General features: G+C 40.4%; 1 protein-coding gene across 1 annotated transcript; it reads left to right on the forward strand.

The window, feature by feature from the left end:
- The first annotated feature begins 605 nt into the window (after positions 1-605).
- On the forward strand, positions 606-15,325 carry map3k19 (mitogen-activated protein kinase kinase kinase 19). The gene is made up of 17 exons (XM_067603131.1): positions 606-1,051; positions 1,534-1,761; positions 2,413-2,607; positions 3,513-3,673; positions 4,002-4,117; positions 5,212-5,381; positions 6,462-6,522; positions 7,888-7,975; positions 8,698-8,820; positions 9,449-9,603; positions 9,867-9,901; positions 10,011-12,389; positions 12,652-12,756; positions 13,567-13,805; positions 13,931-14,183; positions 14,278-14,486; positions 14,669-15,325. The coding sequence occupies exons 2-17, from the start codon at positions 1,561-1,563 to the stop codon at positions 14,799-14,801; spliced, it is 4,623 nt and encodes a 1,540-aa protein (XP_067459232.1). The 5' UTR covers positions 606-1,051; positions 1,534-1,560; the 3' UTR covers positions 14,802-15,325.
- The last annotated feature ends 79 nt before the right edge of the window (positions 15,326-15,404 follow it).

Raw genomic sequence — 15,404 nt, forward strand, 5'->3', positions numbered from 1 at the left:
GCAAGAAGGAATGAAAGACGGTTGTCAAGAGCTGTAGAGTGTAAAACAAGATTAAAGTGAAAAACATCAACAAGATCACTATCCACCATCAGGTCTGACTGACTCAGGTAATAATGTTGATATAACATCAGGAGTGAGGTTAGGAAATTAAAAATGAAGTCCATATAGCGACCGAACAGAATTGTGGAGACTATTTGTCAAAGAAGAAATCATTTGATAGTTTCCCAGATTTACAAGATACCTGATTAAATGCCTGATTTTTCTATATGATTAATTATTCTCACTAAGAGGATAAAAATTCATTTATCTTTAAGGATGTTCTTTCTCCTTGAAATGAGCTCTTAACGTCTCATTCCAGCCTTTTTTTTTACAGTGTGCTGCTGTAAAACAAGGCAGGAATTAAAACCTCAGTCTACATTGGCAAGACATTTTATATGTCAATGAGGCAGCCAAAGCAACATTTCTTAAAGAGTAACTGCACCGAGGAAAGTAATCTTAATTGCACTGTCAATTAGTGGTGACTCATCTTTTGCTTTTCCTCCACCTGTGCAGCAGTGATGTCATGTTAAACTGCATCACAGTCAGCTGGGATCAACAGACTACAAACAGATGAAGGAAAATATATGGAAATCAGCGTGAAGTTTTTTCCTTTAAAAAATGATTATATTATATTATATTAAGTGCAAAGATTACTACAAGCAACCAAAGTATTTCAAGCGACCCCCATTAAGTTCACTCCACAGTCTATTGATACTGGAATAAAATGTTGGCAAAATAATGTTTGAGCACCCCCTCTGTCTTAATGTGTCAAGGCAACAAACAGCCTGCTGGCATTTAAAACCTGCCTGTCTGTCTGACCGTCTCCAAGGCAACCAAGTGTAAACGTACAGCAGGAGGCGTGCAGGGGAAAAAAAAAAGAAGAAAGGAGAGGAAACACTAGAGTGAAGTGTCTGTTGAAAAGGATCTAAAGTTAAAGCTTGTCAAACGTTCACAGAAGGTTGGAGAAGACATATGGCTGGATTTGTGGATCAAATGAAATGACATCACCACAGTGAGTGAAGATAAATTCATGTTCAACATTGTTTTGCAGTTCATTGTTGTTAGTCTTATTCTAAAGCTGCTGACAATCACCGGTGAGGAGTTAAACTATCAAACTGAATGTCCGGAAAGTTCCTTCATATCTTCTAAAAGGCAGTTTTTAAAACTTCTTTACTGTTGTTGCTCTGTTAGTGTTGTCATACTTTAAACCGGAAGGAGTTCAGCTATTAAAGAATCATGTCTATTCTGCACACACACATACGTGGGGCTCCTGCACACACACCCAAAAAAGCTCATTTAATGCATAATGATCTACACTATGGTGACTCACAACCATTAATAGAATAATGACATAATAATTCCTGTCACGCCCTCTGTGTGTCTCTGCAGGGACCAGAGGATCATTAGAGACTTGCATCACATCGCTAACATCACACAAACATACAGACTACCTAAGACTACTGAGCTATTAGACCTTCGTCTCTTCTCTGACAGCGGTTCACACGGATCTGACAGAGAATCATGGAGAGAAATGAGAAAAGGCTGAAGAGCGTTGGTGAGATGCTGCAAAGAGAGCAGGAGGAGGAAAATGTGGGAGTTATGGTTGTGAGCCTGGGACAAGAGGTGGAGGATCAAGAGGAGCTGAAGATCTCCAACATTGAAGATGAGGAGGAACAAGGATGCAATCCTCTTATGCTCGCCTGTCATAAAGGCATGACTGAGGTAGGTTATGTATTGTATGTGTGTGTGTGTGTGTGTGTGTGAGAGAGAGAGAGAGAGCTTAGGATGGGGATGTGTTGTTTGTGAAATAATTGTTTAGCTTTATCTTTAACCTCGCTGTTGTTGTTCACTGGTAAATCCCTGCAGATGAGCGTGTTTGTCAGAGGTTGGGGTGTGTGGGTGGAGGGGGGGCAAAACAATTCTGCCACATGAGAGGTTGTATTTTTCCTGCCAAAAACAATAACATGTGTTTATGTGCATGTGAGATCCACGTCACCAGAATATATTGCTCTCTATGTAACTCCTCTGCATCCTCTCGGGGAGCCATTTTCAAAACAAGCATATGACTTACCGGTAATGTGGAAGGCCACAGGAGAGATGCTCCCCCCTTGAAGTTATATAAATCACAGTATCCTCAAAGTATCCTGCAAACATTGGAATACTTGTACTAAAGAGTACTAATAGTAAAAATGCAAACACAGTCATTTTATTGGCATATCATTTATACTTTTACAAGGCCTTTTTCCCATAAATATATTTAATGTGGTGAAATTTAACTTCTATGTTTAAATCTACTAAGTCTACATATGATAAGAGTGTAGTATTTTCCCTTTTTGTTTCATTTACTGTTCTTCTTTGCTGCATTATTCACAGGTGGTACAGCGGTTGCTGAGGAGCGGGTCTGATATGACCCTGTGTAACTGCAACCAGCAGACAGCGCTCCACCTAAGCCCCCCTGAGCTCCTGGGAAAAGTGTTGGGGTGGATGTCGAGGCCTCATCTGCACCCCCAGACACAACTGCTGCAGGCTGCCTGGCAGGGAGACCTGCACTCTTTACAGCACCTGTTGGTAAGGCTTCCACACTGACTGATGAGCCAAGACAACAAAGTGCAACAACAAAGTTTTTCTACCAACTGTGTATTCTGTTTATATGTAGTTTATGGCAACCAATCAGATTTGTTGATCAGATTTCAGCCATTACATTTACGGTTTGACATGGTTTCTCTAAAGCCTCCAAATGACAACAAACTACTGACTGGCTTTATGAAGTGGTTGTTTGGCAAAATTGGACCTGATTTACTGAGTCATAATCATCAGCTCAGGCCAGTAAACTTCAATCTTATTGTGTCCTTGTGTGACTTTGTGTAACTGTAAATTTGATATTTATCATTATGTGGTTTTCTAAGAATGAATCTAAATTAAAAGCACATAGTTGAATAACAACTGAATGTACTGCTGTAGCTCTTGGATTTCTTTTAGGTGTTTAAATCATAGAGTAATGGTGATTTGAAGAATTTGTAATAAACATTAGCCAAATTAACTTCCACTAAACATTTTATAGAGCTTCTTTGAGTCAGAGTTTTAGATTAAATGTACAGTGGTAGTGAAATTCAGGCAGATAATTGCTGCTACTTTGTTATCAACAGCGTGATTATGCAGTAAGAGTGAACTGTCTGCAGCCAATAGTTTGGATGACAATTAATAGCTGAATTCATATTACTTCTGTCTATACAAAATGTTAAAATAAAACTCCATTAGAAATTAGTTAAAGTTAAACTACTGAGATAGAAAAACCCGAATTTCTAAATTAAACATGGTTATGCATCAAGCTGCTGGGTGTTGAAGGTCGAGTTGTCTGTGCATAAGTATGTGGGTGTGTTACTCAATATTAAGCACTGCAGTCAGTGTGTCATGTCCTATTCATGTTTTAATGTGTGTGTGTGTGTTTGTGTCTGTCTGCCCACATGTATCAGGCTCAGACAGACAAGGTGGATGTGAATATTCCAAACAGCGACGGTGTGACATCTGTGATGCTCGCTATCAGAGACATTGACCTGTTTGAGGGCATGGCGACCCTGTTGCCATGGGAACACAGACCTGTGGAAGTGGTCAAGGAACTGCTGAGGCTCTCTGAGTAAGAAAAACACACATTCATGCATACATTAATAGGATATATACAGACAAGGAAATGCACGTACACAAGCTTTTCTTTCTCTGCAGCAGTTGCCAGCTGTCTGTTTTGTTTTATTGTTTTTCCTTGTCGAAGGAACTTGACTTAAAATCCTAAAATACACAAAAAAAGTCTACTTAGTGCCACAACAAGGCTTGAAGTGCAAGCAAGTAATACATTTTTGCTTAGATTAACACACTAAAAGGAAATATATATGACACAGGAACACATTTTTAAATGTGTTTTAAGTAGAAAAACATTTGTTCCATCTACCTTTCAACTTCTTGATCAGTGATCTGCGGGTTCGAGACCACAGTGGCTGTTCTGCTCTCCACTATGCTGCTAACATCAACAGCCCTCTGAAGGAAGAGATCATTCATATGATGGTTGAGGCCCTAAGTCACAAAGGTACACACACACACGCGCGCGTATACACACACAGCATATGTAAATTAGCATTATTCAGAGGACTTAATTCAGCACATGTGATCTGCTTTGGGAAAAGGACAAGGATTATCCAGTTATTTGTCCGTTCTCATGTTTTTCTCACAATAATAAGAATAATCTGATTATGATTATGCAGTCAACAAAAAGTTTCTGTAAGATGAAAAGCACATTAGCCGCCACTGCAACACTTTTCTCAACCACCATCCATCTTTTGTGCTTTTCTGTACTGAATCATAAACAGCATATGCATGGTCTTCAGATAAAACAGAAATTTAGAGGAACAACATAATATTAATACAAAATTGATGGGTTCCCTTGAATGCAACCTTCACTTAATCCATTGTCAGTTTTTCTGTTAATTATCTTTGGTGCCGTTGCCTACATATCAGGCTGAATTAGCAAACGGAAGTAGTGTCACATTTGTTCACTTTGGTCACTTATTCATTGATCAGTTACTTATTAAACTGGGTGTCGAATGAGAATTAGACATGTAAAATATACGTGCACAAGTACACACCTCTAAATATATCCTCCTATTCACGATTATGTATGTATTTTCTCTCTTATACAAGCATACACATAAAACACAGCATTCCACGTTCATTCATAATCCTGTTTTTCACAGTAAAACCTCTGCAGCTGGACTCAAAGCCTGCACTTATGTGGGAGTTATGTATAAGAAAGGCTTGTTTGTATATGTGTGAGCCACCACAGTGCTAAGTGCATTCATGGGAGTGTGTGAGAGTTTGTATCAAGCATAGAAAAACAGAAACAAGTTGACACATAGAGGACGGAGAAATAGAGATGAAAAAGCAGAGAAAGGTACAACAGACTTTTTTTTTTTTTTTACTGCTTCTGACTTATTCCCCACCTTGTGTAAACAACTCAGAGTGCAGCGGTGTGGACCCTGTACACCCAAACGTGGATTTTAAGTTTTAAAATGCCTGACCTGCTCTGTTCTTAGCTGTCCCTACAGGGAGAAAGCATTTCATTTTTCCTCCCTTAGGTGTCAATACAAGCCAAAAAGACTTAAAATCATTTTTGTTTTTGTGCAGATGCAAGCTCAGTGTCACCCCTGGCTCTGGGCAAAGACTTGGACTCAGAGCTTGAAGATTTGGACCTAGAATTGGACCTTGAGAGTCTTTATACTGATCAGTCGACAGCAGTCTCCCCCACTCAGACACCAACCTATAACCACCGCTTTTTGCTGTACAGCCACACTGGGGTAAGTGACATTACATGTGTGGTAAACGCCAAACCACGCCAGAGGAAAATGCTTGAAAATGTCATTTATATATCAAGATGTCAAGGCTTGTCTGTCTTGTTCAGAGCTTTAGGAGAAAGGATGCTTGTATGCAGTAGTTGACTGAAGGCTCCAGATTTGCATCTGCATTTTGGTGCCATCAAATTAGCCTTCAAATCTCTTCAATGATTTGAATTTTGTTTTTTGACAGTTTTCAAACTGTTTAGTTACTTCCATATAACTAGAGTTCACACTGCATTGACTCCAGGAAGGAGGAGGAAAGGCTTTTAATTTGTGTTGTGCTCAAGTGTGTGTGTGTGTGTGTTAGTGGACACAAATGCTTGACTAACTGGTCTGGGTGGTTCACTGATCACTGGCACAAAGTGGCTGAGGCTCTCAAATAGCCACAATTAACAGACACACACACAGAAAAAACTGGCAGTCAGTGGTCACCAAGAAGACAAATATGTAGAAGCAGTAATTGGCTGTGTGTGTGTGTGTGTGTGTGTGTGTGTGTGAGAGAGAGAGAGAGAGAGAGAGAGAGAGAGAGAGAGAGAGAGAGAGAGAGAGAGAGAGAGAGCATGGAGGAGGTGTGCTCTGTGTAGCTAACACTTAGTTGCCATACTATCATATTATGGGTGTCTCTAAAGAAGGAGCAGACAAGCAGGGCAGCTGGTTAGCTGGAGGGGAAGAGCAGGTGGTTTACAGGGAAAAGCTGTAGTATAGATAGACTGACCCACTCAACTCTAATGTATGTGCACATTTACAGCGCTAAAACTATAGCAGCAAACCTGATTCCAAGAGTTTACATGGAACACATCCAAATCATTACAATTGTTACATACACACAGGGAATTAAACATTGGGGCATAATTTCCTCCAACTCAGAAATAGCATTTTTTTAATATGCCTTGATAAAACTTCCTTAGATGCTTCAAAAAAAATTTAAAAAATAAAAATGAAAAAATAAACTGAATAACAAAGAAACTTAAATATCTGCATGATGTCTACTAGCCTCGGAAACATTCTCCTATAAGATTTGCTTACTTTTGTTCTTCCCAGGAAGTGCTAGAGTCTCCAGGGTGTCTTACTCAATCTGACCATCATAAAGGCTTCAGCCAAGGTATGGTTTTAATTTATTTATTTATTTTATTTGTGTCATGCCAAACATTTGACCTATCCCATATAGTTATTACAAAACACCACTATTTAACAAAACAAAGCATCTTCTGATAAAACATATACAGATGCATGTGGAAAAAGAGACACAAACAAAATGAAACAAAACACAAATCCCAAATGAACTAAGGACTCTTCAGGGACTCCTGGGGTTTCAGTGGAATAAGCTTTGGACTGTTGATGTTTGAAACTAGAGTGATTTTTTTCTTTGTAGACTTGCGGGAACAAAAGTTGTGCCCTTGGTCCCAGAGGACAGAAGGGCTAAAGAAAACACAACAAGCATTAATCAGCAATAAAATACCTTCTGGTGTTTTATTTATTCCTAATGTGATGTATGTGTTTTGGATGCCAGTTAACTACTTTAAGTTTTTAAGCAGTGACAAAGAAATATACTGGTCAGCATCCCAAATAGGCCATCAGATCAAATCACCTTGTAAAGGGGAGGGGAGTGAGGGAGGCGTGACTGGGTGGGAGGAATGATGGTGGGAGGGAGGGGTCTCTCCCACTCACAATACCACCTCTCAGCTGAGAGAAACCTGCCCGCCCATTTTTTACCTCAGTCGCAACAGCGTGGTTCAGACACACAGAGAGAAACTGAGAGAATATGAGAGATAAGTGGAAAAAAATAGATTTGTGTTACAGTGAGGGATGGAGATGTAGAAAATACAGAAAGCAAAGACAGAATTGAGGTATAATCCTTAGGTCTTAAAGTAATTTAACATAGTCTTGATATGGGAGCAGAGTGGACCAACAGGCTCAAAAAAGGTAATGGCCATTGTTTTCTCTATGATGAGTATATTTTACATAAATATTGAATTGTTATAAGTACATGTATGTTATGTATGGGCCTTATTACAATTTTAGGGACCAAAAACTGTTTGCTCTCCTTCATCTACAGTTATCAAGGCTCAGTCTGGTGTTATGATTTGAGTTTGAGATCTAGAAATACACCATGCACATAGCCTGTCAACTGACACGGCTGTAACATGAAGATGAGAAATCTCCAAGTAACATTGTTCTTAAATACTGATGGACTCACAGACCACAAAACTGCCTCAGAAACCACTTTAATCAGTTTTCTTGTGGTGCTGTATATATTTTATTTATTTCTTTATTGATTATACAAGTTTATTTGTCAGTTTCAGTGATAGATTTTACCTTTCAAAACAAATATTTTGAATGTGAACAGCAATGTTTGGCATCTGTTAAGCCACAACTATGGGGTGTCTAATGGCGAACACTGGGAGAATACAATGGAAACAGGATTGTTGGGTGTAACTGTGTGTGTGTGTGTATGTGTTTGGAGCAGATAAGGGGATCCCCCTCTGTTTCCAAAACGCCATGGAAACACTGACAGACATCAGGCAAGCCTACCAGGACGCAGGGAGGGGATGCAGGTGGGTGAAATCTCACAATCTTTTGTCGTACACATACATTCTCATGTGTATGAATGAGTATCAGTGTAGCTATTAAGAAATTTAGAAGATGGTGGTACAGAGCTGATAGTATTACAGTATGTGACACATGTGAACACATCAACATCTGTTCATACGTAACTACAAACACACAAACATATGTGCGTACGGTTAACACCCCACCCCACCCCCAACACACAGTCACTTGTATACACAGTACACACTGCCTGGGCTAGTCAACAACTGCTTCTTACTTTTACACCAACAGTAGAATAGTGTCCTCTCCGGTTACACTCACAGACCTGTATGCAGACACCTGCCACTGTGTCCAGAGGACAACCTGTTCTACCCGAACAGGATACAAACAGAGACACAGGGGGAGAAAGGGGTTTGGTGAATCAGCCCATTGTCCGTTACGTGGAACTCTCACCACTGAATCAAGTCCAAGGAGAATAAAGGTCTTTGAGCAGGTCTCTAATTTCATAGCACTAGCTTCCAGAAATACAGATAAATGGGAGGAAAATGAGGCTTGTGGCTTTATGTTCACTTCAGCACAAGGCAATATAACTCGTCAGAACCTCTTTCTTGTTATTATAACACTGTTAATGAGACAACAAGCTTCCCTAAGTATGTGTACTCTCTTCTTCTTTAAGACAAGATTAACCGTATAAGTCTTCTGTGTTTCCCCGTCTTCTCATTATCAGAGGAGGTTTGTCTTTGCCGAGCCTAAGCCACAACAGCAGACGCTGGAGCCATTTGGATCCTCCTCCGTCATCTGGCTTGCTGACTATGAGGAGCCCCTGTCTGCCTGTACCCCCTACACACAGGTATATACTGTAGCTGGACTCCGCTATTAGCTTTTATGAGTCCTGCCTTTAACATGCTTTTTGTGTTTTAGCAAAGAGAAATTATTTAGGAAAGACCAATAAATAGCAGATTCTTACACTACTTGTCACTGTCACACTTAAAGACGAGCAGTGATAAATACCGCCATGTGGTTGGTGGAAATTAAACATCAAATGAAACAGACTGAAAGAAGAATGTGGTTTTTCATTCAGTCTTGACCTATGCCATACCGAGTCCTTGATACTTGCAGCACTCCTTCTTGATTCTCTTTCATTGACTAAAATGACAACACAGATGTCTGAATAACCCTGAACTACATTCTGTGGACCAGAGCCAAGATTTCAAGCTTAACATATTATAACTGCTTTTGCAACCTTTTTCTTTGACATGACTCCCAGCCCCCACCTCTCCCACCAATTTAAGTAATTATTAAACTATTAATATTTGATCAACAATATAAAAGCAGCTATATTATATGCATTTAGTGCTATGGGGCGATGAAAATCGTACTTATTCATATACAGATTTCTTCACTTTTGTGTATTCACAAAACACAATACATCTATGGCCCTTACACAAAATCCTTAAATTCTCTTTTGTCCCTCACAGACAGAGAACAAGAAGTGTGGTTGCTGCATCCCCATCCTCCTCAGGCCTGCTGTCTGTGGCTGAGCCCAGCAAACTCAGCCAATCAGCCCCCAGCATCTTGGAACCACTACTGTGTTCAAACACAATGATCCAGGCCAGGGCACACATCCAGAACCGTACGTACTGTATATATATACATATACAGCTAAAAATGTACAAACCTTAATAAAAGATCATTATTGTTATTATATCTTAGAATCATTTAGGATCAGAGGGGGAGTAAAGTTTTATTTCCATCTTATGTCAAAGGACATGGTACATTATAATATGAAATAGCCTATAAATAAAACCAATGTGGCATGAATATTGAATACTGGCTTAATGTATTTGATACTTCTGTGTATGTCATTTTAAATTTATATCCTCTGTCTGTCTGCAGGTCTGGGTTCTCATGAAACTACTAATGAGAAAAAGGTGGGTTTAAACCAAAAAACATCCTTTTATTAAGTTCAGCTATTTGTCTTTTCATACATTACATTCTTTATACTAAATTACAAGTTGCTGTCAATGTCATTGTCTGCAGTTGTCACGGGGTCTCTTGCCGGCTCTGCGTCCCAATGCCGTTCCCCGGACACCCAAACTCTTGGCACCGCTGGACGGCAGGCCTAGAGACAGTGCTGCTCTGCCAGTACTAAAGCATCGTGTTCCCCTAAAGCCTATCAGCCAGAGCCCTCTTTGCTCCAGGACCCGGCTGAGGAGAGAGAGGTTGTCCTGGGGCAGCCCACGTATTGGCCCTCTCACCACTAAGTGTGGCAGTGAGGAGAGCGGGTCCAGTAGCAGCAGCCAGAGTTCCATCGATCTGGAGGATGAGGGTGAGGAAGATGAGAAGGATCTACACGAAAGAGCTTCAGAAGACAGCCCTCTGAAGTTCATCGAGGACAGGTTTTTGAAGCATTCGAAAGATGTGAGCCGCACTGAGGCAGACGCTGACTGTGAGGTTGGAAAGACGGGGCATTGTTTTAAAGTTCAGTCAAAGATCGGTCATATACCACCAATCCACAGATCAGCACATATCCAGAATAGAGAGCCTATCAATCATACAAATGACTCCCCCAGCACTGAAGAAGCTATAAACTCACACTGTGATGACAAAGCCAACGATATTAATGGTACAAAAGAGCCAGTTGACCGTCAGTCTTTTATAAAATGTAACTATGCAAAACAAGAACACACTATGAATCATACTAAAGACACTGTGAACAATGAAATACCTATCACATCAAAGTCAGAAAAGAACAATGTGGCCTGCACTGAGATTGGCCATGAAATTACATTTAATATGAATAATGACCAGGGTGATGCTAGTGGATGCTCTGAAGGGAATTACAGAAATGAACTGCAGCATGTAAAACAGGCAGAGAAAACAATGGCGGATTCAATTGCCAATAAAACTACAGCAGCACATGATCCAAAGGTAGATAACCCAATCCTTTGTAGTGCTGAGGGTGTAAAGTTAAATACTAGGGCTGCTTTGGGGAAAACTGTATTCTGTACTTCAACTGTGAACCTTGCAAAGTCAGACATGGATCCTAAGAGAGGTGAGACGATGGTGAAAGTCTTAAAGCCTGTCTGGAACAAGGGGAGAGGAACCAGCATTAACTGTGAATTAAGAGCTAATACTCAAACCAACCAGTCCTTCAACATACTAGCACACAAAGATCGAAGCGTCTTAAGTAGGAATAAGTCCAAAAACAATCTGAAGTACTCCTCACTTTCCACACAAGTCAAAGATAAAACCAGGAAAAGCCCTGAGCTAATTATTAGCAGAGAGGCCACAATCACTTCAGTGAAATCAAAGCTTAAATCTGTTAAGGCTGCTCATCCTAACTCTGACACCCCATCACCACGAAAGAAGGTTATTGATTGTCCACAGAGCAAAAGAGCAAATCCTGACAAGATGAAGAACAACAGAGCACAACAGCACCCGGCAGTAAAGGAGCTGAAGAGCGTTCGGCAGTTGAAGAGACCCGGTGTAGCGGTGACACCAAGGTCTAAATCTGCTGTGGACTTCATCTCATACAAAGACATGTTTCAGCAGATCCAGAGTGAGGATGAAGGACCAGCTATCTATGAGATGTTTGCTGGTCCTATCTATGATAATCTTCGAGTTTCCAGCTCCTGTGAGAAAACAAAGGACAGACAAGTGCAGTCTGCTCCGTCTAGAAAGACACAACAGAACAGCCATAAAGTCAAACACAGACAGTTGAAACAAACACAGAGTAAGCTGAGGAGAAGCCCCGGGGAGAGTATGATGGTTTCAGCTAAAAGCAAAGCAAAACCTGCGTCCTACAGGGTGAAACCTCACCTCGCACCTGTATCAAAGAAGGGCCTACACAAAAGGGAGAATGTTCCTAAACTAGAGGCTGAGGTAGTTCTCAGTAAGGATGGCGAGATTTGTCGTAACAGTGCTCAAGAAAAGGCTGATGGTCATGTGTTATCTACCATAGAGGAGGCTCTTTCTAGATATGGGTCTGAAACATTAAAATCTAATGATAAAACATTGACCACGCCTATAACTTCCTATCATGCTGACAATTATAGTCGCATGCACATGGATATGCAAGAAACAACAGTAAATTCAGCAGACATCAAAACTCAGACAGGAAACCAACCAGTTCATGAACCCGCGTTTCGTCAAAGCTCCCAACAGCTGAACACTGACACTTGGACGTCTTCTAACAGCAGCCTCCACACCATTATGTCACCAGTTTATCAGAAGTTTCTGGATGAGGTGGGAGATGGGCCACTCACAGATGACCTGCTGCAATGTCTGGCTGAGGAGCTGATCTCATTGGATGAGAGAGATGGATCCACAGGTCCGTGTCCTGAAAACCTGGAGCTGAGCAAAAATGAGTCCAAAACAGAAGACAATCCTGTACTGGGGAGACATATGTATCCTGAGGTAAACATGATAGCAAAGTGTTCATTTGAAAAACTCACTTTCTCATCATTATACCTACCTAATGAATGATTACAAGAGATACATCATCCATACAAAAATGCATACCATGTCAACTGACATATCCTGAGAAACCAAAACAATCATAATTGTCCTAACATGACAATTAAATCCTGACATGATTCTGAATTTTTCAGTACATGTACATGTTCACCCTGCATGTTATCACTAATTACAACCCTTCATTATGTGTTTTTACTTGCAGGTTCCTTCTACAGACAGTGCTGCACTGCTTGGCTCTGGGTTGGTTGTAGATGACACCATCTCATGGACAAAGGGTGAAGTACTTGGCAGGGGAGCCTATGGGACGGCAAGTATTCTAATTTAGACTAATAAATGAATATACTGTCAGCAAATATGCTAATAAAAGATTTAAGATGAAGAAATTATTTCTAGATATGCATCTCTTGGTAACGCTTTATTTTACAGGTTTCTTACTTTGCAGGTATTTAACAATTAATTTTTAGGACATTACACAGAAAGGGTGGTGCAATTTGGTAACATTTTAAGAAAAAACAAGTGTTGAATTTTTGTTAATGTGCAAAAATTACATTAGCATATTAGGATGTTTCTTACAGTATTTTATTTAAATTCTCATGCTAATATGTAGTTTGACACACACAAATAAACACTGAAAACTAAGAACAATTTTGTCTGGTAAATAATGGTTAAAAGTCTATTTTATTAAGAATTTTGGTAAATTAACAACTATGTATGAACCCAAATATAAGGAGATTGTACTTACCAACTAAATCAATTTGTGCCACAATTTTTGTAAAATGTCCGAAACAACAATCATTGAAAACCTGCAAATTACTCCAAAAATGTGCAGGAAATTAGAGAACCTGTAAAATAAAGCGTTACCTGCTTTTTTAAAATCACAATCTTTGCTAATGTTAGGCCATACAAGGCCATTAGTGAGTGCTGTTCTGTAGGTCTGTTGACTATCAGAAGTCCTGCTGTTTAAACCTTTCTTGAGACTTAGGAGACCACTCACACCTGCTTAGTTACATGAAATTTTGTTATGTATTCCTACAACTATGCACTGTAGACTCAAAGCATGTAAAGCAACAGGCGTAGATGCTTGACTAACCCTGGCAAACTGCTGCCTTCTTACCAGGTGTACTGTGGCCTGACCAGCCAGGGTCAGCTGATAGCCGTGAAGCAGGTGAACTTACACGCCTCTGACCCGGAGGCTGCAAAGAGGGAGTACAGTCGTCTGCAGGGGGAAGTGGAGCTCCTTAAAACCCTTAGACACACCAACATTGTGGGCTTCCTGGGGACGTCACTCTATCAGCACGTGGTTTCTATCTTCATGGAGTACATCCCTGGAGGATCCATCGCCAGCATCCTCCACAGGTTAGCTTGATTTGAAATAAGTCAACCACTTACCCACGTGAATCTGTTCAGAGGAATTAAGCTGTAGCAATGCCTCATTTGTGACAAAATATAACAAAAATTGTCCCCTTTTTTCCGCCCCTTAGATTTGGTCCTCTGCCCGAGCGTGTTCTGGCTCTGTACACCCATCAAATCCTGGAAGGAGTGGCCTACCTTCACCTGAACAGGGTGATTCATCGCGATCTGAAAGGAAACAACGTCATGCTGATGCCCACTGGTATCATCAAACTCATAGACTTTGGTTGTGCACGCCGCCTCAGCTGCCTAAACCACACTGCAAGCAACAGTGGAGACCTGCTCAAGTCTGTCCATGGCACACCTTACTGGATGGCACCAGAGGTAGATATAGAGTTCATTTTGGGGGTCTTCTCATCTGTTTGTTTGACTGGTTGACTGAAGTTTTCTATTCTGACCTTTATCATTGTTTCCTCAGGTTATAAATGAGACAGGGTATGGCAGGAAGTCAGATATATGGAGCGTGGGTTGCACAGTGTTTGAGATGGCCACAGGGAAACCACCACTGGCACACATGGACAAGATGGCTGCCTTGTTCTATATTGGGGCTCAAAGAGGGTTGATGCCCTCCTTACCGGACACGTTCTCAGACAGCGCCAAGGACTTTGTAAAAATCTGCTTGACAGGGTGAGACCTTTTTTCCTGTTCAGTTCAAGCTCAAATGTCTCTTCTCTTGTTTAATATACAGTTAATTCCTTTAACATACTCACTTTCCTTTTAAATCTATACCTGTTGATGAAAAAAAAATGCTTTTAATGTGAACATGGAGGTAGGTTTCCTAATTTTTATTGATTTTCTCTTAACTCCAGTGACCAGAGACTACGGCCATCTGTGGGACAGCTGCTGAAGCACTCATTCATCCCCAAACATGAGACTGGAGTGAAGTCTTGGGAAACACAGAAAAAGAACTGTTGTAGTCACCCAGATGGGCTGTGTGGTTAACAGGAGTTCCACCATGAGGGACTCAGTTCAAAGGGACATTTAATGACTTAATCTAGACCGCTGACTCCAAACACAAAGTATTCTTCTGTGACCCTCCGTGACCCTAGTGATACAGCAGTAGTGTCAATGACACTTCTGAACACAACACGAAGTAAATCAAGGGTGTAAAAAATTAACATGAGAAGCACTTTAATATATTTCACCTGGTACATTAATATAACCTGCAAAATTAGGATATAGATGCCAGATTTTATACTAACTTTGGGTATTTTCTGTCATGATTTGTGCCAATCATATATTTTTTATTTCTATAGTGTCACTCCAGGTCTTCGTCCTGTGTAATATACGTGTTTTGGTAAGATCTGCTCCTATTGCAGCACACATCATTCTCAATTAAGGGCAATTGCTTATGTTTATCTACATATTTCAGTGCTGAGAATGTGAACTACTTCCTTTTGGCGTCAACTGACATGTTGCTGAGAGGGATCAGTGTGTTAAATCATGTTTAGAAGACATACAGCTGATGACATTTTTTTCCCATTACTAGGTTATTGCAGAGCAACATCTCTTCATATTCAAATTAGCACATCTGTTAGTTTCTTT

Source organism: Thunnus thynnus, chromosome 11, assembly GCF_963924715.1.
Source record: "Thunnus thynnus chromosome 11, fThuThy2.1, whole genome shotgun sequence".
Lineage (NCBI taxonomy): Eukaryota > Metazoa > Chordata > Actinopteri > Scombriformes > Scombridae > Thunnus > Thunnus thynnus.